General features: G+C 45.8%; 1 protein-coding gene across 1 annotated transcript in view; it reads left to right on the top strand.

Moving 5' to 3' along the window:
- The window catches only part of POF1B (POF1B actin binding protein), a 68,602-nt gene extending 48,647 nt beyond the window's left edge, over positions 1 to 19,955 (top strand). The window contains exons 5-15 of the mRNA XM_060250176.1: positions 3,666 to 3,796; positions 4,742 to 4,766; positions 6,837 to 6,911; positions 8,128 to 8,220; positions 11,371 to 11,484; positions 11,707 to 11,859; positions 12,413 to 12,523; positions 14,821 to 14,949; positions 17,144 to 17,220; positions 18,599 to 18,713; positions 19,839 to 19,955. Of these exons, the coding sequence (XP_060106159.1) occupies positions 3,666 to 3,796; positions 4,742 to 4,766; positions 6,837 to 6,911; positions 8,128 to 8,220; positions 11,371 to 11,484; positions 11,707 to 11,859; positions 12,413 to 12,523; positions 14,821 to 14,949; positions 17,144 to 17,220; positions 18,599 to 18,713; positions 19,839 to 19,859 (1,044 nt within the window). The 3' untranslated portion in view covers positions 19,860 to 19,955. The remainder of the gene's footprint in view (positions 1 to 3,665; positions 3,797 to 4,741; positions 4,767 to 6,836; positions 6,912 to 8,127; positions 8,221 to 11,370; positions 11,485 to 11,706; positions 11,860 to 12,412; positions 12,524 to 14,820; positions 14,950 to 17,143; positions 17,221 to 18,598; positions 18,714 to 19,838) is intronic.
- The last annotated feature ends 5,477 nt before the right edge of the window (positions 19,956 to 25,432 follow it).

Below are 25,432 nucleotides of genomic sequence, written 5' to 3'. Positions count from 1 at the left end.
CAACAGAGGTAGCCAATGTCATACTCAACGCAAGGAAGCCTTCCACGAGACTTTCTTATCAGCGTAAATGGAAGCGCTTCTGTTCCTTTGCGACATCTTCTCATCTACAGCCGGAAACGGCTCCACTTCCCCTAATCCTGGACTACCTGCTTTCTCTACAGAAATCGGGTCTCTGTTATTCCTCCTTGAAGGTTCACCTTTCTGCGGTTTCTGCTTTCCACAATCCGATTGATGGCAAGACTGTGTTCTCCCATCCTTTATCAAAGTCCTTTCTTAAGGGTATGTTGCGCCTCAACCCACCTGTTAAGCCCTTTGTTCCGACTTGGAGTTTATCGTTAGTCCTTTCCTGCCTGATGAAAGCCCCCTTTGAGCCTATGGCTACCATAGACCTCAACCTTCTTTCCTGGAAGACAGCATTACTCGTAGCCCTTACCTCGGGCAAACGGGCAAGTGACTTGTGCGCCTTCCGCTACGATCCTCCCTACACCATTTTCCACAAGGACAAAGTTGTTTTGCGACCGGACCCTGCGTTCCTGCCTAAGGTTGTCTCCCAGTTCCACCTATCAACCTCAACTTCCCTACCAACCTTTTTCTCCAACCCATCCGACCAGGGTCAACGGGCCCTACATTCCTTGGACGTTAGAAGGGCTTTATCCTTCTACCTTGACCGTACACAACCTTTCCGTAAGGACCCTAACCTGTTTGTGGCCTATGGAAACCCTCACAAGGGTCTTAAAATTTCTACCCAACGTCTGTCGAAGTGGGTAGTCAGTGCCATCAGGTTGTGCTACGAACTGGCTAAACAGCCTTTGCCCGAAGGCCTTAAGGCCCACTCTACTAGAGCGGTCTCGACGTCTTCGGCCTTTCTACAAGGCGTTTCTCTAGAGGACATTTGTGCGGCTGCATCCTGGTCCTCTCCATCCACGTTCGTCTCCCATTATGCGTTGGACGTTCGTGCGAGACGTGACGCCTCCTTCGGTCAAGCGGTCCTCAGATCCATCTTCCACTGAAGCCAGGGGTGAGTGCATCCGCTTCCATCTTTACGCTGCATACCATGTCGCATGATGGGTGATTGCATGTGATCTGATTGGTTTCTGTGACTAACTTTCTTCTTTACCAGCACCCTCCTCCAGGTCATCTAGCTGGCTAGTCACCCATGTGTGGGACTGCACAGAGACCACGAAGAAGATAAACAGGTTGCTTACCTGTAACTGATGATCTTCGAGTGGTCATCTGTGCAGTCACACACACCCACCCAGCCTTCCCCGCTGCTGGCCTCTTGTAATTGTTGCTTAACCTTGTATAGTGTCAATGCCGGCGGCGGCTGGAAGAAACTGAGTGGAATGGGCGCTCTCCCCCCGCTCCAGGCATGCGCGGTCGCTGCCTGCTCCCCAGAGCGGGAGGAAAGCGCGCCAAAAGACGTTATAGGCGAGCTATTGGAGCTCCGAGGTATGGATCCGTTGCCTGCGGCAAGACCCATGTGTGTGACTGCACAGATGACCACTCGAAGATCATCAGTTACAGGTAAGCAACCTGTTTTTTTTATGTTTTATGTTTTTATGTTTTATGTTTTATGTGTGCGTTCAACTCAATAAACTCAATAAAGCATTCTAGTTTAAAAAAAAGAATTGTATAAAGGAGCGGGAAGTTTGAACAGAGCTCAGTGTGTGTTGTGTGGTGTTCCTGAAGTAAAGCTTGCTGAAATAAAAAAAAAAATGTGTGCGTTCATGTGAACATGATAAATTCAGCAACCAGACACGCCTACTCTGGAATTTGCAGCGTCTTTAGTTTTAAAGCAAGAGTATCTCAGGATCTCTCAACAGTCAGGGTGCAACTAACTCATGCTAACAGACTTCAAATATGCAGACATACCTAATATAAAAACATAATTGCAGGATCGTACCAAGCTCCAGTACTCACTGCAAAAATCCAAGCAACCAGCAGCTAGCCAGCTGTTTGGTGATCCACTGGAACCTCACCACTAAGCCATGATCTACCTTATGTTCATCCCTAGAATCATAGAGTTGGAAGGGACCTCCAGGGTCATCTAGTGCAACCCCCTGCACAATGCAGGAAATTCACAACTATCTCCTACACCCCCTGTGACCCCCTGTCTCCTACACCCCTTGTGACCCCTGCTCCATGCCCAGAAGTTGGCAAAAAAAAAAAAAACACTTTCCAGGATCTTTGGCCAAACTGGCCAGGAGAAAATTGCTTCCTGACCCCAAAGTGGTGCTCGGCATTTCCCTGGGCATGTAAGAAGGGGCCACAAGAAGCAAGCGCTGATGCAGCCCTTGCTGTCGCAGCACTGTTGGGGACAGACTCCGGTTGTGCACACACACATGTTGTCTCTCGTCGTATCTTTTCTTAATTCTGGGCTCTGACCTTCAAAACAAAATGGTTGGAATAATAAATCTGAAGTATTGTGATTTTGCTTATCAGTAGCAGAACTTCTTTTTAGCAATGCCAAGTTCACACATGTGTGCATGTTTAATAACACATTGAATATGCTGGTCTAGACATATGCCACAGAATTAGGAGATGAACACCCTGAGACAGACAAATGCATCACAGTTAGGAATGTGCCTTTACATCAACAAATCAAAGGCTATGATGAGTGAGCATCTCTTATTTATTTATTGGATTTATAGCCTGCCCTCCACACTGAAGCAGGCTCAGGGCGGCTCACAGCAAATAAACCAAACCAATAAAACAACAGTAAACACTAGGATTTAACAATTAGGACAGATTAAGTAATAGCAATTAAAATAATTTAAAACAATTTAAAAACAGTTCTGGTGCTAATATAGTAGTTCTGATGTGTTCAGCAATGTTGGGCATTCTCTTGTCTTGAAAATGCTTCAGGGCCATAGAATTATGGCGTTGGAAGGTACCTCCAGGGCCATCTAGTCCAGCCCCCTGCACAATGCAGGAAAGTCACCATAGGTAAGCTGTGACTTGACAGCAAAAAGAGAGAGATAGAACCAGCACTGTGGGAGTGGGCTAAGCTAAAACCATTTTCTTTTTCCTTTGTACTTGTTTTGCACTTGAAGGCAGGTTCTTTCTGTGTGCATTCAAAAATATGCCCGTGCCTCTTCCCCCTGTAATGGTGCAGTCCATGACCCTGGGATTCTGCGGTCTCATTCCAGCCAGTGGACCACACCTTTGACATCATGTGCTGATTTGCACATGTGAACACACCATCATGGATTAGCCCTCACCTATGAAGTATGGCAGGAGGCCCCGTGGCATAGAGTGGTACAGCTGCAGTGCTGCAATCCAAGCTCTCTGCTCATGACCTGAGTCGATCCTGGCGGAAGCTGGGTTCAGGTAGTTGGCTCAAGGTTGACTCATCTTCCATCCTTCTGAGATCGGTTAAATGAGTACCCAGCTTGCTGGGGGGAAAGTGTAGATGACTGCGGAAGGCAATGGCAAACCACCCCATAAAAAGTCTGCCGTGAAAATGTTGTGATGCGACGTCACCCCAGAGTTGGAAACGACTGTTGCTTGCACAGGGGACTTCCTTTTAATGAAGTATAGCAGGCTGAAGTTTCGCCTTACCCATTGTAATTTCCATGACAACACTTCACACGCTTAGCTCAGAAGAATTGCGCAGGATGCGTGTATGGCCTAACCTTAATGGTGTCATTCTCCTCTCCTATTAGGTGATGGGCATCCCGGAAACCAATGACCAGCTGGACTCCCGCTACTTTGGCGAACTCCTTGCAGAGTTGAACCGCAAAAGCAACGATCTCTACAGCTGTTTGCTCCAGCATGTTGAGAGGCTAGGAGGAAGGTAGATTCTATGTCTGTCTGTTTTGGAATGTTAAGAATGTCTTACAGAGTTTCCAGTTGGTTGGTTTGAGCAGCATTTGGCAACTGGATTCTGCGAGCAGTAGTTTAACAAGTTTGTTTGGAGACTGTGCTCTTTTAGCTGAGTGCAGTTAACAAAATATCTTGAATTCTGCATTCCACAGCCTCACTACACACTTCAGGAACCAACCAATTCAGGTATCATGATGGAAGTATTTCTGGGAGGAAAAAACCAGAGTAGCTGGGGAAGAACTGGGGCTCTTAGAGCACCTATTTTGCACGTATCCAGAGTCAGTCTGCATCATCTCCAATTAAAGAATCTTAAAAAGAGACCTTTTTGTGCCCAAGACAATAGAGAGTTGTCACCAGTCAAACTGTACAGCAGTTTGGGGGCCAGTTTGGTGTAGTGGTTAAGAGTGGCAGACTGTAATCTGAAGATTCTCCACTCCTCCATATGGAGCCAGCTAGATGACCTCAGGCCAGCCATGGTTCTCTCAGAGCGCTCTCAGTTCCGCCTATCTCATAGGGAGAGAGGAAGGGAAGGTGATTGTAAGCTGCTCCAAGACTCCTTTGGGTAACGAAAAGTGGGGTACAAAAACCAGCTCTTCTTCCTCTTTCTGGCTGGATAGACCGATGGTGTGACTTGGTATGAGGCAGGTTCATTTGGAAAATTGGAGGCCTCACTTGAGGGTTTGTGTCTTGGATGGGGGTCCGCCCTTGTAAGTGTTTTGTCTTGTTTAATGTATTGATAACAATTTCAGAAACCATTTTTAACACCATTTGTACTTAATGCAAGGAGGGTTGAGATCAACATGTTACAGAAGTAACAACAACAACCTTTATTGGGATTATACAGAAGTATAAGTAGATAGTAATTTAGCTGCTTTGAGAATGTTGAGTTGACATTGTTCATGTACTGTTTTTACAGGAGATATGAAATTGAATCTTCTCAAGTAAGTAGTCAAACATTTCCAGTGGGTTGTTGGGGTGTGTGTGTGTGTGTTTGGAACTGGGGTTTCCATCCATTGAAACCTTTCCACTGATATATGGGGTGGACATAGCAACTGTGATTTATTGCATGAATTTGAGAGAAAATGTATATTCAAAATCGTGGTTTTAAGCTTGCACGATTTAAGCCCTCCCCTGGTGGGTGTTCATAAGGAGATATACCCATAAGATCTGCTTGTTGAATACAAACAGAGAGGCCAACAAAAGGGGCTTCGATGTACTTTGCTTGGCGCAGTTGTAGCTTTAACACCAAGGATGGACTTGGGCCTGTAGGGAATTTCTGCTGATGGAAAGGATTGCCCTGAGTTTCCCCCTTCTGGCCGCTGTTCCAAATGTCTCTCTAAATTCGTGATCCTCAGGAATGAGGGGATATTGGTGGAAACTGCCTCCCTTTCCATTAGTGGGAATTACTTCTGGATTCAGTACACGATCTTCAAACAATTTCAGACTATAGCTCACTATTACCTTCAACCCTGGACTAGGTATTCATCCACAATGCTTCTTAATAGTTGCAGCAAACAGACCATTGGCTTTGTCTAGTTAGAGCATGTTTTTGCCTGTTCGATGTTGTGCAACATGGCAAGCCACTTTTTAAACTCAAGAGTTAACAGAGCTGTTTGCAACATGGGGGGCGCAAAACTGCCTTTGTTTTGTTTTTAAATCACTGCATATACACACACCTTGGCTGCATCCAGAAGAACTCTCTGCACTGCAGAGACAGAGAAGTCCAACTCATGTAATGAGGAAAGCATCTTATCTTCGCGCAAGCTCTTTCATTCCACATGATGAACTATTTGATATATAAACTGGGAAATACTGGCAGTTGAGATTTGTGAGTGCAAACAAAGACTTTGGTTTACTTGAGAGTAGTCCATTTGCCTCTTTTTTTGAAATCACGAGGGCAAACCAAGTCTCCTGCGTATCTAGAGTAGTCCGTTTGCCTTCTTTAGTGATCTGTGGATTTTTGAACTGTCATGTGTAGATTCTTTGAATGGGATTTGTGTGCTAGCTGTGATTTGTATAGACTCCACACTTGGTATAAGAGAAGGAAGCATTTATTAATTATTTTTGTTCACGGTTGTGTTACTATTGTACATACCTCATTTCTGTAAACCTTCCATTGCTATAATAATATAATGGACAGCATAAGAGCCTCATTGACTGTTGCAGCATTAACTTCCACTGAGGGACTGATCCATTATGTTCAACAAAAGACTGCTGCAGAGAGGGTATGTTTCCCAGCCACGGACAGCGCAAGCTTTGTTTAGCAATTGTTAGACATTTAGCCATATGGCTACCAGTGCGGGCTTTTATTTTACTGTGCCTCTAAGACACAAGCGAGCAGCCCAAATAGCCCAGCTTAGCCTGAGTTTGTCAGACTCCCAGTGGAAGGAAGGCTCAGGTAAATTATGTGAACAGCATCATTCCCACCCACCCCATTTTCAGAACTGAATTACGAACCTATAAGTCTGGCTTTCAGTATTTTTGGTTCCTTTGTGCTTGGTACAAGATCTAAGACTAGGCCTTGCATTCAGCAGAAGCTCACAGGGGCGCAGCTCCTGAACCTTCCTGAAGGTCACCCCTCCTCCCCCCCACATCTCCCTTGTCCATTGAATAGGAGGTGCAGCTGCATAACAATCGCTGGATGAGGAGAGCAGGCAGCCAGCCAGCCACCAGGGGCTTTGCCATGCCCTCAGGAGCCCGTGCTACCCTTTCTCCATTTCATGTGATTTGGGATGGCCGGTGACTTGCTGGCCTTTTGACTGGTGCGGGGGACGGCCAAGGAGAGTCCCAGGTGAGCGAGGCCTGCTTGGGCTGGCTGGATCTCTAGCCAACCCAAGCAGGCCTCGCTCTCCTGGGGCTCTCCTTTCTTGTGTTGGGCTGCTTTTGACAGGTGGGGGGGTGGCAGCATATGCTAATAAGTTATGTTAATGAGCTCCACCACCTATTTCTCTACAAAATGACCCCTGTTTAAGACTAATTCTCTTTTCTTTTCTGTTTTTCTTTCCTGTTAGCCAGAAGATATTGAAAGTTTGATTCCTAAAGGGCTTTCCGAATCAACCAAGCAGCAAATCCGTTACCTCTTACAGGTAGGGCTGTGGGTGGTTGGAAAGACACAAAAAAATAATGTGAATGTGTGCTTAGCTTTATCTCGCGAGAAGGCTTTCTCTGAAGTCATTCACATAAGAACATCAGAAGAGCCCTACTGGATCAGACCAGTAGTGCAGCTAGTCCATCATCCTGTCTCACACAGCGACCAACCAGTTCCTCTGGAGGGCCAACAACAGAGCAGAGAGTCTGAAGCCTTCTCTCGATGCTGCCTCCTGGCTCTGGGATTCGGAGGCCAAGTGCCTCTGACCATGGAGATTCCCCTCAGTCACCATGGCTAGCAGTCACTGATAGACTTATCCTCTATCTGGTTCCCTTTTAAAACTGTCGTCCTGTTGCCGCCACAACATCCTCTGGCAGCGAATTCCACATTTTAATCACTCTCTGTGTAAAGAAGTATTTCCTTTTGTCTGTCCTGAACCTACTGCCCATCACTGGATGCCTTCAAGTTCTAGTATTAGGGGAGAAGGAGGAAAATTTATCTTTGTCAACTCTCTCCACCCTGTGCATTATTTTATAAATCTCTAGCATGTCCTCCCTTTGTTGTCTCTTTTCTAAACTGTAAAGTCCCAGACTCTTCACCTGGAAAAGGTTTTGTTTGTGGTCGACGTATGAGCGAAAGCAGCTTCCACCCCTCTAGTCTTATTTGCATTTGTTTTGACTTTTATGCATGTAGCCATCAAAATATTTAAAAAGCAACAGTGAATTCCAAAGTGCTTATTGGTAGGGTAACAAATCTGAGTCACCCATATACAAGGTAGTAGTTTCTGGTGCACTCTCCAGCTATTCAGAAAATATTGTATTAAAAAAGAAAGAAAAGACCCCCCCCCCCCCCCAAAAAAAAAAAACCCCAAAACAAAAAAGGGCCAGTGGGAACTGAGTGTGCTCATGAGTCTCTGGGAACCACAGAATGTTGAAGACAGAAGGGACTAAGAAGTTAACAAGGAAAATGAGGTGGAGAGAAAATTGGTGTGCTCAAGTCCTTGAGTTTATTGCATCCTGAAGGGAGATATTTTGGTGTCCGGGAGGGGAGGGTAAATTCGTGCAATATTTTTTTCTCTCTGTCTCCTTCCTTCCTTAGCTTTTCTTCCGATTTTGTGATGATTCAACAGATCCTTGAAACGGTTTTTAAACCTACTGCCTGTGTAAAGCAGAAAAAGTGTTCTCCAGATTTACTTCATGTTTTTCTTTCCCTAGATGAGAGTGACAGCAGATAAGTCTATGAGGTTGGTCCTTGCCACATTCAGCAACCTTCGAGAGGAACTCCTCCATCTTCAGGATGACTTAGGGGTAGGTGCCAATTGAGCTGTAGATCCATTTAGAGAGAGCCAGTTTGGTGTCGTGGTTAAGTGCGCAGACTCTTATCTGGGAGAACTGGGTTTGATTCCCCACTCCTCCACTTGCAGCTGCTGGAATGGCCTTTGATCAGCCATAGCTCTCGTAGGAGTTGTCCTTGAAAGGGCAGCAGCTGCTGTAAGAGCTCTCTTAGCCCCACCCACCTCACAGGGTGTTTGTTGTGGAGGAGGAAGGTGAAAGAGATTGTGACCGCTCTGAGATTCAGAGTATAGGGTGGGATATAAATCCAATATCCTCCTCCTCTTCCTCTTCTTCTTCTTGAATTCCTTACCTTTCCCTGTTGAATGGCAGACTCCCCTCTTTCTTTGCTCTGCATTGTTCCCCATATTTGAGACTTTTCTAATTTTCAAAGGGGGAGTGCTGCTGTCGTGTAGTATGTGAGAACTGCCCTAACTTGAACCTATCAGATCTCAGAAGCTAAGTAGAGTCAGTCCTGGTTAGTACTTGGATGAGAGCCCACCAAGAGAAGTCCAGGGTTGCTGCTCAGGGGCAGGCGATGGCAAACCGCCTCCGTTCATCTCTTGCCTTGACAGCAGTTTCTTCCACCACGTGTGAGAAGTACAAATGCACAGGTTTTTTTTAGGGATGTGGAAACTACTTGTGTGACTATTTGAAACCAGGCGCAGGGCTTTAGAATTTCTAAAATTGGCCCACATAGGTCAAGAACTGTGTTTTGCCATGCTAGTGCAGATCTCGTCACCTACCTCTTTGTTCCCACGTTTAATGCTTGATGCTTGCAGATGCTTTGCTTGTGTCTTATCTGTACTTCTGCAACTGTTCTGCCTCAGCTGCATATTTCTGTGAGGGTTGAAGGTCGCCAGTTACCTGCAGACTGAAGTAACTTTCGCTTTGGAGAAGAGTCTGCGTGTGTTGGGAGGGGGGGGGAGGAGGATGGATAAGGTGTGTCTGTCTTTGAACAGCTGCCTGCCATAATTTGTGTGCCTGTTTGCACCGTGTAATTAACGGCTTCTTTGGCTAACTGTAAAGGTGTGATCCGACTAGTGTTAACCAGTTTTGGCAAAGCCCATCTTTGCTGTGACCATCTTTATCATTTCCAATAAAAGCCTAATTTGATTAACATCAAAGAGGTGAACTGGGTGATAACTGCACAGAATTTGACAACATATCAATGAGATGCATTTTGGTGCGCACGCACACCCAGCCTTCCTCTAAGAGAAGGATCTCAGGAAAGCTGGCCGTGTCTCAGAACTGGGACTAGCATTGGGGCTGGAGTTGCTGGGTACTTTTCAGGGCTCCATAGTTTTCGGAGTTCCTACCACTCTGCAGCAGTCACTACTGCAGTCCTTGCAGTGTCTCTCCAGGGGACAGTATTGCTCCCCCCCCCATACAACAGAAGAAGGGGTTTCAGTGTAAAGTCAAAGCAGATAGAATACCACTGAAAAACAATGAGTATACTTCAATCCTTATATATGATTTATCCTATGTACAACTTGAGTACCCAGCTTGCTGGGGGGAAAGCGTAGATGACTGGGGAAGGCAATGGCAAACCACCCCGTAAAAAGTCTGCCGTGAAAACGTTGTGAAAGCAATGTCACACCAGAGTCGAAAATGACTGGTGCTTGCACAGGGGACTACCTTTACCTTTTAATGTGTAACTTTAAACCAGTGTATACAAATATCAACATCAATTTCCATTTTCTTCCCTCCAGAAAATTTGCAAATTATTAACAAACAACAATTAGTTCTAATACTTTCCAATAGAGGGATTTTCAGAAATCCTTCCTCCAGTAAACAAAGTTCATAATGCAGTCCATAACTTGTGAATTTTTTTCAAATGGAGGGGCCAGGAAATCCTTGCAGCCTTCATAAGATGTCTCCTCTAGATTTCAAGACGTTTCAATACTGGTCTTCTTCAGTTAACTTAAAGTTGTATATAGGATAAATCATATATAAGGATTGAAGTATACTCATTGTTCTTCAGTGGTATTTTATCTGCTCCCCCCAATACAGGCAGGGCCTGTAAAACAGAGCTCTTCCACCAGGCCTTTCGTTGAGGCAGCGGAAGTCGCTTTCTGTTAGGCTTCCCCACCCACCCCTAGTGACCTTCTCGACCAACTGAACCAGTATTGGTCATAACGGTTGAAGCACGGAGTGCCACTGAGTATTTTAGATGTTTTAAATTGTTCACTTTAATGTTGTTTAAATGTTGACGCTTTAATGCAAGGGTGTCGAACACATTAGTTGTGACAGCTGGATCTGCGGGCCAGGCCGTGTGTGTCATAAAATGCGATGCCAGCAGCAGAGATAAAAACTTTATAAAGGACACAGACAAACACAAAAGATTTTTTAAAAATCATAAAATAAAACATGATTAATACATCAGCACTTGTTGGTCTTAAAGGTGCTTGCTTTGTATCTCTCCCATGGGATCCAGGGAACTGGGCAAAGGAAGCTCTGGTTGTTTCCTTCCTTCCCCAGGGGACCCGGAGGGGGAGGAGCCTCAGCCAATAGAAGGAAGAGAGGCTTGGCTCAGTAGCTCCTGTGTGATTGAACAAGCCTGGCAAAGCAAGCTGTGATACAGAAGGAAGCAAGAGAGAGGGAGAAGGAAGCAGATGATTTGGCCCCAGGGCCAAATATTGTATTGTTTGACACCCCTGCTTTTAATGGAACCCATTCTGAGCCTGCATTGTGCGAAGGGTGCGATGTAAATCCAATAAAATAAACATAAACATAAATAGATTAGGCCTTTCTGGCCTTCTTCTTCGGAGAGCCAGTTTGGTGTAGTGGTTAAGTGCGTGGACTCTTATCTGGGAGAACCAGGTTTGATTCCCCACTCCTCCACTTGCACCTGCTGGAATGGCCTTGGGTCAGCCATAGCTCTGGCAGAGGTTGTCCTTGAAAGGGCAGCTGCTGTGAGAGCCCTCTTGGTCCCACCCACCTCACAGGGTGTCTGTTGTGTGGGGAGAAGATATAGGAGATTGTGAGCCACTCTGAGTCTCTGATTCAGGGAGAAGGGCGGGATATAAATCTGCAATTCTTCTTCTTCTTCTCCTTCTCTCCTCTTTGTGTGCATGCTACCTTCCTAAAGTGGGCCTTTTCATAAGATGCATTTTACTTTTCCAGAAATTAGAAACTGACAAGACGTTACTGGAGAAAGACCTGGCCTTCAAAGAGAGTCAAGTGAGGGAGTATGAAACACTCCTGGCGTCGGTGCGAGAGAATAATCGCCTACAGCAGGTAAATCTGCCTGTTTCTCATGTGTGAAATGACAACTCTTTTGTTGTCATTCATTCAGAGAGGAAATGAGAACTTGCAGTTCAGCATTTGTTTGCTCAGGCAATAGTTATTTCCATACTGGCAGGCCAAACAACAGTTTATACATTATCCATTTAGTGTGGGTGTTGTTTTGAAGTGTTTTGCTAACTCTGAGTGTTCTTGCTTTGTGTGATGTGTTCGTAGAAAGCCCTCCGGGAGTCAACCTTAAAGTGCCGCTCACTGGAAGAGCAGCTCATCTCTCTCCGGCACAATGATGGAGACAAGGAATTTCGGTTGAAAGATCTGGAATACAGCAAACGAGCTCTGGAGCAAGAAGTCCAGAACCTCAGGCTCCAGGTAAAGGCATACCTTTGTTTTTGCTTACTGGGGAAGCCGCAATGCTGAGTTTTGAAGGCGAAGACTGCAGATTTATACCCCACAATTCTCTCTGAATCAGAGACTCGGAGCAGTTTACAATCTCCTATGTCTTCTCCCCCCACAACAGACACCCTGTGAGGTGCGTGGGGCTGAGGGCTCTCACAGCAGCTGCCCCTTCAAGGACAACCTCTGCCAGAGCTATGGCTGACCCAAGGCCATTCCAGCAGCTGCAAGTGGAGGAGTGGGGAATCAAACCCGATTCTTCCAGAGAAGAGTCCGCGCACTTAACCACTACGCCAAACTGGTGCTCTCTTGAAAGATTGTGATTATGTTTTGCTTATTCTTTTCTTGGTGATATCGGCGTAAGTGTGGTGTTCGTGCTGATGGCCTACATGGGTGGCCTACATGGGCACTGCCACATGTTGGTTCTCTGACCTTCATTTTCCCTTTCAGCAAAAGCAACCCGTAAGGGACCCGTACTGCTGTTTTCTGTTTTGCGAATTAAGTCGGATTACCATTGTCATTTGCGCAGGTTTCGTCGAACCCCCTGATTCAGACCACAACTGACGAACTGTCAAGCCGCTACGTGGAGATGATCAACCAACTCCGGGAGGATAAAGACCGGCAGATTCGCAACTTGAGAGTATGTTGGTTTTCTGCTGTAGGGAGAAAGTCTATGGAAAGCAGCTCCTATTCACCAGCATAGCTCAGATGGGGATTCGACAAGAAAAAGGCCCTGGGGAATGGTGCCCGTGCTGTATATCCCAAAGTACAACTACAGTCAAAGTGACTGCAGTTTAATTTCAGAGGGTAGCCATGGTGGTCTGCGGTAGAACAGTTATATTTGAGTCCGGTAGCACCTTAGAGACAAACAAGAGTTTCACGGTGTTAGCTTTTGAGAGTCAAAACTCACTTCATCCAGTGGAATACTCAACATTGCCCAAAGCACTTGCTGTACATTGGGTTGGATCCACCCAGCTTTTCTGCTAGTGAGAAAGTGGAGTAGGGGTTCCCCTTTGACTACCAAACAGACTGTGTTGGATATCATGAGACCTAAGAATATAAGAGAAGCCATGTTGGATCAGGCCAATGGCCCATCCAGTCTAACACTCTGTGTCACACAGTGGCCAAAAAACCCAGGTGCCATCAGGAGGTCCACCAGTGGAGCCAGGACACTAGAAGCCCTCCCACTGTGCCCCCCCCAAGCACCAAGAATACAGAGCATCACTGCCCCAGACAGAGAGTTCCATCAATAGGCAGCCGCCGCCACCTCCTCCTGTGGGAGACCTGTCTGGACCAATGCTTCCTCTAAGCTTGGAGTCTTGTGAACAAAAATTCCTCTTCCTGAGCTACTGGCATTAAAGCTGTGAGTAAGTAATTTGGCTACTGCAGAAATTATTGTGCTCTGGGGCCATCCTTCCTGAGCCAAGACAAAATGTGTGAGCTGGAGGCTAAAAAACTGTGAGCTAGCTCACGCTAACTCAGCTTAGAGGGAACGCTGGTCTGGACCACAGCCATGTTGGATGGGAGCTGTAGTAAAGGGGATGAGAACTGGGTAAGATTGGGTGGAAAACGTTGGCTGGATCCAACCCATTATGTCAGTCAAATCCTACGACATAACTTCGCTCTCATTCAAAGGGGGTTAAGCCAATTCGTGTTGGTCTGCCAACAGCTGTGATCTGTGATGACATGGTGTTCAGAGCACAGGTGGTGGGATTGTTGTCTTCATGTCCCACTTGTGGGCTTCCTTTTTCCACCTTAGGAGGGCGAGGCAGTTGGCCCCCTTCTTGGAACGTAGCGACCTGCCAACTGTGATCCACGCAACGGTCACCTCGAGGCTGGACTACTGTAACGCCCTCTACATGGGGCTGCCCTTATACTGAATGCGGAAACTGCAGTTAGTGCAGAACGCGGCGGCCAGGCTGTTAGTGGGACTACCTCGGTGGGAACATGTACGGCCTAGGCTGCGGGAGCTGCACTGGCTGCCAGTTGTGTACCGAGTTCGTTATAAGGTGCTTGTTATTACCTTTAAAGCCCTATATGGCCGAGGACCTGCCTACCTTAGGGACCGCCTCTCTCCATATGTTCCTCAGAGAGCACTGAGATCTAGTTCCCAAAATCTTCTAAAAATCCCTGGGCCAAGGGAGGCTAGATTGAAAACAACGAGGGAGCAAGCCTTCTCAACAATGGCTCCCCAATGGTGGAATCAACTACCAGAGGAGGTGCGAGCCCTGCGAGACCTGAATCAGTTTCGCAGGGCTTGCAAAACCGCCCTCTTTCAGCTCGCTTTTAAGATGGAATCCGGTTAATTGACATCTAGCCATCCTTTTCATATTCTGAATTGTAGCACCTTAATTAATAGTTTACAATGGTTTAACTGTTTTATCTAACTTTTAACTTAATTTATGACTGTAACTCAACTATATTTTAATTTGTTTTTATAGTAATGATTGTATTTTATTGTAATCATGGTAAACACCATGTTCTGTGAGCCGCCCTGAGCCTGCCTTTGGCAGGGGAGGGCGGGATATAAAAATAAATTTATTATTATTATTAGGTGAGGTTCAGTCTGATAAAACAGGGAGTTGCCTCACCAGGCCTCATGTTCCCTGTGGGAGCTGAGACAGATGAAACAGCAGCTTGTTGCCACCTATTAAATTGATGGTGGAACAAAAATATGAACGTGGAACTTTGTGGGTCACAGATTGCTATCATGCAGTCTCTTTGGCAAAGGCCACATCCTCTATATCCAGAGCTTTTGGAAGAAAAAGCCCAGCAGAGACTCATTTGCATATTAGGCCACACCCCAGACACCAAGCCAGCCAGAACTGTGTTCCTGCTCAAAAAAGCCCTGTCTATATCAGCCAGTTACGTTCCTTGATCCTCTTTCCAAGTGCACCACCGAGGCTCCTCAGCATGTGGTCTGCTCTTTCCACGTAGTCTCAGTTATGCGAGTTCCAGAAGGATATTTCAAAGAAAGAGGGGACAGATGCTGACCTCCAGATGCGACTCCATGAGTTGAACATGAGGCTGGAAGAGAAGGAGGCATGGATTAAGCAGCAGGAAGAGGTATGTAGGCACTGCCTTGTGAATGACGAAGGACACACTCTCTTCATTCTGCCATTGCCCTGCTAGCAAATATGAGAGAAACGCCTTCTATTCAGATACATTTACATTTTTTAAAAAGATATCTTCCCAGTTAGGGGCACCTTTTCATTCCAGTAATACATTAAATCAGTTACAGAACTGCAACTCTACTCTGTATGCAAATATAACACTGTTGCAACTAATTTGTAACTATTATAAAACTTGCCCATAATTCAAGGTTCTCTAATTAGCATCCGTGTTATCCAAAATCCTAAAAAAGCTTTTGATATTAAAGGCTCCATGGATGTGGGAGTCTTCTTGGAAGATGAATTCCTCCTCTTCTTGGGCACAGAAGTTTCCTGGTGTAACTTGTGTGTGCACCATCTGAAAACCGGTGGCTCAGTTCTTTCACATTCATTCCCCATGCTGTGCGCTTCTCTCCAGTTGTTACAAAGACTGCCATTCACTGTGGAGCAGGTTCACCTTGAGACTCCTTGGGAAACACTGGTCATGCACAACAGGAAGTGCCCGGTGCTAGCGGAAGCACACTCTCCAGTGGAGGGCAGCCTCCGCAGCAGCCAGAGAGAAGAGCACGTGGAAAGATCTGCGCTTTGATTTGACTTATTTGACTGATATCCCTCCCTCCCCCACAAGCAGGCTCAGGGGCTGGTCTCAGAATTTCAGTTGACAGCATAGGATCTGTAAAACATTAAGAGTAAACGGAAACACACAGATTAAACAATAAATTAAAGTTTAAAATCAAGTTTCAGTCCAATCAGATAGATAGCACTGGTCAGGAAGATTCACTTTCCGGGTAGCCTCACCCCAACTTTGCTACAACCCCAATTCTGCAGGGCCTGTAAAACAGAGCTCATTCGCCAGGCTTTCAGCTGAGGCAGTGGGCGTCACTTGTTACCGGCCTCCCCCCTTCATTCCATCCCAGTGCTATAAGATCTGCCGAACCCGGACAAGAGGCCTGCCATTTTAGTCTCTGTTGTCACTGTAGTTTTAGATTTTATATATTTTAAATCGGTCTTTCATTGTTTTTACTGTTGATTGTTTTAATGATGTCACCCACCCTGAGCCTGTCCTATGGGAAGGAAGGGCTAAAAATGGAATAAAATAAACATAAAGTAAAATAAGAAATGAAACCTACTGTTGTAAAAGCAGGTTTAGGAAGGATTGCAGCAAAGCCAAGGAAAAGGCTGACGGTACATGAATGCTGCATGTTGCGGCGTGGAAGCCCGTTAGGGGGGAGGGCAGGATATAAATGCAATTAAATAAATAAATAAAAATAAAACACACACAAAAATGTTTACATTCACATATTCTAGAGCTTGCAGCCTGAAGCATAGCTGCTAGGCTGCCTTAGCTCCGTTTGCCGCCCTGGGAGGGAGGAGTCTGATTTCACCTGTTCGGGCGCGCAAAGTTGGGGGCGGGGCTGGCTGGTCTAGCAGCCAGCTCCACGCTACCTCGTGGCAGTCCTTCGGAGATCGGGAGGCCTACCATCGCGTCGGGCAGTTTCTGCTTTGGGACGGGGCCGAGCAGTTTCTTTGGCGTCGGGACGAGGCTGGGAGGGTGCTCGGTTGAGCGGCAAGGCTTCAGCGCAGAGAATTGGCTGAGTTTTTTCCTTGGGGGCTTGGGTTCTTTCTGCGTGGGGTGGCCCAGATAGTTTGAACTGGGGGTGGTTGGCTGTCTCTTTCGCTGGTATTACCAAGACTCAGGCTGCTGGTGTGGGAGCCGTTTAAGTGAAGCATCATTTAATTGCGTGAAGGCCCAAGTTGTCTTTGAATTGGGGCTCATGTGCAAAGCAGGTCTTTGCCGCAACAAGCCTGTGTTCTTCTTCTTGGGAGATGAATAGGATCTGTGAGAAGGATCCAAGTGTTGAGCATTTTACTTGGGTGACCTTTTATTGTTAATATAACAAAAATGATCCAAAACAGCTTACTGGTAGGGAGGGAATATGTGTTGGGCAGGGCTGGAGCAGGGTGCGACTCAACTGTGGGATGCTGGTTTCACTTGCCAAAGGGGTTGAGCTCCAGCCTGACAACTCTGGTTAAAGGACATCAGGTTGCAGGGATTGGGATTGTGTTGAATTTGAGGGACTAGTAAACCTGGCTGACTGGCAAGCAGCTTTCTGCATTTGTGTGTGTGTTTTTTTTTAAATCTCTTTCAGGAAATCTTCAGGTTGAAGCAAGAGAAACTAGCAGGCAACTCAACCCAAGGAATAACGAAGACCATCATCACTAAAAAGTAATGAAGTTGCACGCAGTAGCTGGGTGCCTGAAGTTATCCAGATAGTTTGCCTTTCAAATCCATGGGAGGATAAGCACAGCCTTCCATTGTTGATTCTATCAGGGCTTCATGCCTGCTTCTTGGAATATGATTTACATTTCATTGAGAGCCAGTTTGGTGTAGTGGTTAAGTGTGCGAACTCTTATCTGGGAGAACCGGGTTTGCTTCCCCACTCCTCCACTTGCACCTGCTGGAATGGCCTTGAGTCAGCCATAGTTCTTGCAGAGTTGTCCTTGAAAGGGCAGCTGCTGTAAGAGCTCTCTCAGCCCCACCCACCTCACAGGGTTGTTGTGGGGGGAGAAGATATAGGAGATTGTGAGCCGTTCTGAGTCTCTGATTCAGAGAGAAGGGCGGGGTATAAATCTGCAGCCTTCTCTTTAATTAATGGGTGGTATTAGGAATACAGGTTTGATTGCACTTTGATCGCCCTTACCTTTTAAAAAATCTATTGTTGTTGTTAATGTTTTAATATGAAATGTGGTGACCTCACGTGCATCTAACATGGCCAGCAGTGGCAAGGAAGTATAAGGTATCCCAGTGGCCAGAGCTTTAGAGATACTCCAGCTGCTGCAATTTGCAGTTCATCGGTCTCCCACCAGTAAAAATAACACTGGTGGATTATTTAAACCTTGAAAACAGTGAGAAAACTAGCTTCAGTTGTTGGATGTCTAGGAATGCAACCTTGATTAGTTGGGTTTATGCAAGTAAGTGATTCATAAGAACATAAGAGAAGCCATGTTGGATCAGGCCAATGGCCCATTCAGTCCAACACTCTGTGTCACACAGTGGCCAAAAAAACCAGGCGCCATCAGGAGGTCCATTAGTGGGGCCAGGACACTAGAAGCTCTCCCACTGTTGCCCCTCCCAAGCACCAAGAATACAGACCATCACTGCCCCAGACAGAGAGTTCCAACAATACGCTGTGGCTAATAGCCAGTGATGGACCTCTGCTCCATATGTTTATCCAGTCCCCTCTTGAAGCTGTCTATGCTTTTAGCTGCCATCACCTCCTGTGGCAGTGAATTCCACGTGTTAAGCACCCTTTGGGTGAAGAAGTACTTCCTTTTATCCATTCTAACCCAACTGCTCAGCAATTTCATTGAGTGCCCACGAGTTCCCGTATTGTGAGAAAGGGAGAAAAGTACTTCTTTCTCTTCTATCTCTATCTCATGCATTCCAGTCTCTCCAAAAACCACCATTTCATTGTGAGCTGTTTGGAATCTCATTTTAAATTTATAATTTTAGCCACAATTAGCAGGCATGCGAGGAAATATGTCATTTCATTTTGAAGCAGAAAATTTCACTAGCAAGTCTGAGAGATGTTTTCAACCATCAGGTACAGGAACCAGTATCCCATTCTTGGGCTCTTGTCTGATGACTACAAAGTTACATCACCTGTCAAAGAATCACAGACTATTGTAATTGAAAAAACTGGAGAAATGTGGAAGCAGGTAAGTGATCTTGAAGGGACTGTTGGTTACAGAAGCCACCTGGAGAAGGTGTAGCGGTGGCCGCTATTCAAAGCACCATATACATTTGGGTTTTCTTATTGTTGCTTGAAATGTGCAAGCAAACCATGTGCTCTCCCACTAAACCAGGGGTGGCCAAACTGCAGCTTGGGAGCCCCATGTGGCTCTTTCATACATATTGTGTGTCTCGCAAAGTCCCCACTGCCCTATTGGCCAGCTTGGAGAAGGCATTTGTCTCTTTAAATCACTTCTTCAAGACAAGCCAGCCGATGGCTTGGACAATGCATTTAAAGTTGTTGCTTTCTTTACACCTCCCTCTCCCTCCCCCATCTAGTTTCCTCCCTCCCTCCCGTCCACTTTCAAACATCTGATGTTCATATCTTGCGGCTCTCAAATATCTGATGTTTATTCTATGTGGCTCTTACATTAAAACACATTTGGCCACCCCTGCACTAAACTGCAGCCATGCCCCTTTGTGCTGGGCCAGAACACAAAAGTGGGACCACAGTTTTCTCAGTGCCCTGTAACGTTTATAGTTAAGTGGACTGTGAGAATGCACTAAATGTAGGGTTTTAAAAACACAAGAGACGAATGCTTGGCATCACAAATTCTCAAACATGGTGCCACTTCACCCCTCGAATGAACGTGCCCCACTGGGTAGAAATATCTCAAGCGTGGGCTTTCTAGATTTCTCTTTCCAGGTCTGAATCGGGGGCTGCATTTGCAGCAGTGCTGAAACATAGATGGCATCACAGATTAGGTAGATTTCATTGGTTTGGAGCCTTCACGGCGCAAGCAGAATTGCCCTGCATAAATGGTGGGCTTTTTTGCTTTGATTCTCCAGCTGCCTGGAGATTGTAAGAAAAGCAAGGAAAACTTGAGAGGTGCACAAGACTACCAGAATCCTGTGGGGGTGGGGGGGAGAATTACCACTTCTTCATAGCATCCAAGCTTGGGCAAGCCAGCTGCATGTAAATGATCTTTTTTATGGCCCTTGCAAGGCCCACACGAAAGTTTCTTGACCTGCTGTTAGAAAACCACTCCTGAAGTACGCATGGGCATGCAGGACCTGAGTGACGTTAATGCATGTTGTTTGTTTTGCAACAGGAATCCTTTACTTCCGATTAAAGAACTGCTTGCTTCTTTCAGGAATGAACAAGCCCCCCGGGGACAAGTTCCCAGCTGCTCAGAGGAGTACACAGTTAAAGGAATGTTGTTGTTTTATTCTTCCCTTCTTCTGTTTGTTCTTTTCTTTTCTTTTCACAGTTCAAGACAGACATTTAAAACCAGCCAGGGTTTGGTGGGGGGGACATTCTTAGCATTCTTCGAGATGTAATAGTTTTAGAGGCAAAGCTTGACTTCAGTGCTTGCTGTCAATTCACACGGGGCTTTTTTAAGCCGCCAGCCTTCAGTTGAGGAAGCCTTAAAACATCTTCCTGCAACATTTTCATTATCTCTGCCTTCACAGAATGTGGGACACCATCCATGACTCTCCCCTCTTCTATTTTATCTCAGCAACGCTTTGAGAATAGATGAGACGAAAAGAGACAGTGATTGGCAAAAGGTCACCCAGTGAGTATCGTAGCAGAGAGGGAGGGATTTGAACCTGGGTCTGCCAGATCCTAGTCTGTGACACTCCCAACTACTATGCTACAGTGGGTCTCATGGCTGCCATGTAAATCAGGAGGGTGTTGAGGCCAGGGCAGGCCTTAGGCTGTCTGGCACCCTAGGCCAGGCTAACTTCTGGTGGCCCCTGCCCTGATAATGTCACTGTCATATTAGGGTAGGGTTGCCAAGTCCAATTCCAGAAATATCTGGGGACTTTGGGGATGGAGCCGGGAGACTTTGGGGGTGGAGCCCGGAGACATTGGGGGCGGAGCCAGGAACAAGGGTGTGACAAGCATCATTGAACTCCAAAGGGAGTTCTTGCCATCACATTGAAAGGGACTGCACACCTTTTTAGATGCCTTCCTTCCATAGGAAATAATGAAGGATAGGGGCACCTTCTTTGGGGGCTCATAGAATTGGACTCCCTGGTCCAATCGTTTTGAAACTCGGGGGATATTTTGAGAAGAGGCACTAGATGCTATACTGAAAATTTGGTGCCTCTACCTCAAAACACAGCCCCCCCTAGAGCCCCTGATATCCGCGGATCAATTCCCCATTATTCCCTAAAACTGCTGGAGATCTATAGCTGTGGGGGCTGGGGCTTCCCCTGCCGGCTAGCTGGCTGAGGGGCGGGGGGAAACTTGTAAAACCAGGTGATCCCCCGCTGGGACCTGGGGATTGGGAAGCCTATATTAGGGGCACCCAATTCAGCAGCCCCAAAAGGCCAGCACCCTAAGCAATTACCTAGCTTGCCTAATGGCAGGGCCGGTCCAGGTTGAGGCAATACCTTTTGCCTGTTTGGAGGCCCAGAGCTCACAGCTAGGCCTGTTTGCCGTTCCTGTTGGGCCCTGTGAACAAAGCTCTCCTCCCTGAAGGAAGATCAGTAGGTGCAGGGAAAGGCTTGATGTTTGATCAGAATATAGTTTGAAATCTATTGCACTAAATGATGTCTGCCTGGACATTTCTCCCCTCACAATCCTGATATCCTTCCAAAATAAGACACGCATTTATGAGAGTAACTTAGTTTCAGTAGTTTGGACAAAGTTAACCCTTTTTTCCTCCCATCTCTCTGTTTGAGAGCCAGTTTGATATAGCGATTAAGAGTGGCAGACTGTAATCTGGAGAAATGGGTTTGATTCCCCGCTCTTCCACATGCAGCCAGCTGGGTGACCGTGGGTCAGTCATAGTTCTCTCGAGCAGTTCTCTTAGAGCTCTCTCGGCTTCACCTACTTCACAGGGGTGTCTTGTGGGGAGAAGGGAAGGAGATTGTAAGTCACTCTGAGACTCTTGAGTGAAGTATAAATCCAATCTCTTCTTTTTCAAAAAAGGTGTGCATTCTGAAATTTTGTCCTGTTTATCATACAGCTGGTTAGCTGTTCTTGTCCCATTGTTATGTATGGGCAAAATGGATGATGAAAAAACCAAGCTTAGGTGGCAGGCAGGTGGTAGGCCAGTCTTTAAACATATTCAAACAGCATTTAAAAACGCCATCGTTTTAGCAGTGAACTGACTAGCGAGAACAACTGTCCGTTGCACCAGTATGCACTTGTGGTCCATGGAAGTGGAATGGAGATTGAGAATAGGTGCCGGCCAGTGGCCCAGCTGTGGTCGTTTCCACAAGTGACTTGAAATGGCTTTAATGATCACCCAGGAATGTCTCAGAACTGTCACATGATTTCTGGCCAGAAAGAAGCAGGGCTTTTCATGCTCTAAAGGAAATCACTGCTAGGGATTCCACCAGCAAGTGGAATCCCTCAACTTGCCCCATCCAAAAAGTATAGGATAATGGGTGCATAGTGAAACTAGGGGTTTGTTTATGGCATAGAACTGGCATTGAGAGGTGCTTTGTATCTATGCTAAAGGTGCCTTTACGGTCCACTGAATTGCATTCTGAAGTCGAAAACTTGAGAGGAAGGGAAGTACACAGGGCATTTTTTTTTAGAGGGGACTGGATGCGCTGATGCTCGGGGGGGGGGGCAGGGGCGGGATCATGTTTTGTAATGCTCCCTTGTTACTGTGGCTGGGCTTACTGCTGCCATTTCCCATTGTGCCAAGTGCAGATCATAGATTACGGAATTCACACATCACCGACTGAAAGCCACATTAGATTAACAACCCCCCCTCCCAAAAAAAACGGGGGGGGGGAGAGATTTGTAAAAGAGAAGGCTGTACTTTGGAGAGGTGGAGTAGGTACCTGTGGAAGGATTGCCTGTCTCAACCTTAGCAAGGCACAGTGTTTCTGGGGACCGAGCCTCTGATAAACTATTGCTGACTTCATTTTTCCACTGGAGATTGTTTTACCAATTCTTATTGTGCGTATGGAGCTTCTCCCTCACACCCCAATGAGACTGGCTTACAAATGGGTCAGAAAAGAAAATCTAGCACAGCTGCTTCCCACATGTGTGTTGGAGAGGAGTGTGTGAATTGCCGTGTAGGACTGGTACACTTAAGACTTTAGTGGATATATACTGATATTTCAAAGTTACTGAAATTTGCATGGAAATTAAATTTTCAAAGTGGTGGATGGTTTCTTTTATGTGGGAAGGCTTAAAGTAAAAAAATAGCTTGGGGGCAATGTTACTACTCATAGGTGAGTACAACTGCCAGTTCATTATACAAGGAACTCGCTTTTTAGGTGTGGGATCACAGGCTGTTCCTTGGTGGTTTCCGCTGTATTAGGTGGGGGGTGGGGGAACCAACCAAATGAAGAAGTTTGAGGCATGTTTAATGGATCTGAAAGATAATCACAGTTCTAGGTCAGCCCTCCATACCACTGGTGGCCCACCAAGCTAAACTCTCTTACCAGCTAGAGGCTGTTGCTTGCTTAGGGGCATGATAGCCCCATTTTTGCTTTTCAAAGCAAGTTTATTGAACTGCTGGTAGGCTGTTCTACTTGGCTAGAGGTGCAGCTTTCAGCCTGACATGGCTCAAATTATGCAGGCATCTTTATAGGTAAAAGGGTTGGGGTGGGGAGAAAGAGCTTGCACCCAGTGCTTAAACCAAAAGAAAAGAGGAATGACCTTTGCAAAAGGCATATACAACAACTCCCTTTTTAAGCTTCTGTCTGGCCCACCTTGAATATCCCATGATCTGTCAAAATGAATGTTTCATCCCCACATTTCTTAGCGTAAGGCTTGCTTCTCTACTTTTGGTTTCATTCTGTGCCTTCCAGGTGAAATCTGAGCAGCTGAACTGCAGTTGTACGCAAAGAAAGTTATTGAAATGAATGAAACCGAGACAAGCCTCCTGCTACTCTTGGCGTAATCGCCACAGGGATGTGGGCAGTTGTTGTTCAGGTTGCATGGCTAGGCGCAAGCGTGGGGTACGCAGCTGCAACGTGTCGGGTTGTGAGGTGGTTCTTAAGGATCTGTTTTACATATACTATATTTTTGTTTCTTCCGAAAGCTTGATCCATAACTGTATGAGGGTTCTTTGAAGTCACTGTGTAGTCTGTCTCTGTAACTGATAAGCCCTTGACCGACTTACCAGTTCAGACATGGCTGTATCGTTAAGTGAAATAAAGATCTTAATAAGCTTGCTTTCTTATCTGGTCTCCTAAATTTTTGGTATATGCATAAAGTTTGTCAGTGGGATGCATAGAATGTGAAGAACTACAGATAACCTAAATATTTGCTTGCTCTTCCCCCAAGGTAAGCCAAGAAAAGCTACGGCTCTCTACCCATTTTGTAGCAAATGTAACAAGTGGTTTGGTGCAGCAGGCTGCCCTAGGAGGTAATGAACCTGTGCGGCTTATTCTGCCCCTCAAAGGGATCCCTAGGCCAGAAGAGTTGTTACCACAGACACGCAGCGATGCGTATGCAGAGTGAATGAGGCAGACAAGCGTAGGCATTTACAGTTGCAGATACAGGTGCGCATAAGGTGCAAAGATGGGACAACAAATATAATCAAAGATATAGCAAAGAACAAGCCAGTGATTGTGAACAAATTTTGTAAAGTTATCTGATCTGTACGTTTTCTGTATTAAGAAAACTGACACACCCAAGATAATAAAATGAAGCTGTAAAGCCTCAGATCAGATTAAGATGCAAAAGCAAAGGGGTTTCCCCTCTGCCCCAACACATTTCATTTTTACATGTTGTGTTGCAACTGGCTCATGAATTTCTTTTCCCAGCTCCCACCCAGTGGGGTTCTTAGTGGGAAAATGCATGTATTCTAAGCACTGGATGGAAACAGGTTTTAGGGCCACTGTGTGGGCTACTTAGATGTTAAGCTGCAAGTTGAGTAAAAAGAAATGCAGAGCAGTTTTATGACAAAATCAATGCACCCAGTTTGTATAGCAATTGCTAAACCGACATGTATGCATGCTGCTATTTCACTCACTTCTGGGGATGTAGCAGTTGGTGGAATTGGGTTGTAAATAAATAACATTGCACCCAGTACAGCAACCATTTATTACCCTGCTTCCTATTCGCTGGCCTTGATCCAGAGCACAGCAAGTGTTTTCACAGTTGAACTGTTTTGCTTGTGCAGTGCTGTCCCTGTCTCCCTCTCCCCCATGTTATCATGGCATTAGTCAAACATAAGCGTGGAGGCTGGATATCTGCTCTCCGAGTTCCCTATTACAAACCTGTTTGTATGCATACGCACATGCAAGTTAACCCTGAATTGGATTATCTATTAGCCCCTTTCCCTGTGAAATGTAGAGTTGTCTTCAGAAATTCCGAAGGATGTGTTTTACGTCCATCTGTTAACACTGAGACATTGCAAGATGATGCATTTTAAAATAAAGAGGTGCAAAACAACTGCTATTTGTCAGGCTGGTTAACACTGCTAGTGTTTTTTTCTACAAAACCGTCACCATTGAGACTTCATTCAAATAAAGGCAAATTCAGTTGGCTCGTTCAATGGCGTTATTTTGAATAGAGGAAGAGGAAAATGTCACTATGTAAAACATTACAGTACTGAAGACCAGCAGTCACCTATAAGCACCACTGAGGAGGGAAAAGTAACTGTACCCACCCCTTTTCTTTTGTAACCTTGATGACAGAAATATTTTAAATAAATGAAATAAATAGACGTTAACACGCTCATGCATTGTAATCATAAAAGTTCAAAGGCACAATTATTTTTCC

Source organism: Heteronotia binoei, chromosome 11 (genome assembly GCF_032191835.1).
Source record: "Heteronotia binoei isolate CCM8104 ecotype False Entrance Well chromosome 11, APGP_CSIRO_Hbin_v1, whole genome shotgun sequence".
In the NCBI taxonomy this organism is placed as follows: Eukaryota; Metazoa; Chordata; class Lepidosauria; order Squamata; family Gekkonidae; genus Heteronotia; species Heteronotia binoei.
The sequence above is the reverse complement of the archived record's forward strand: the minus strand, read 5'-3'. Positions and strand labels throughout refer to the sequence as shown.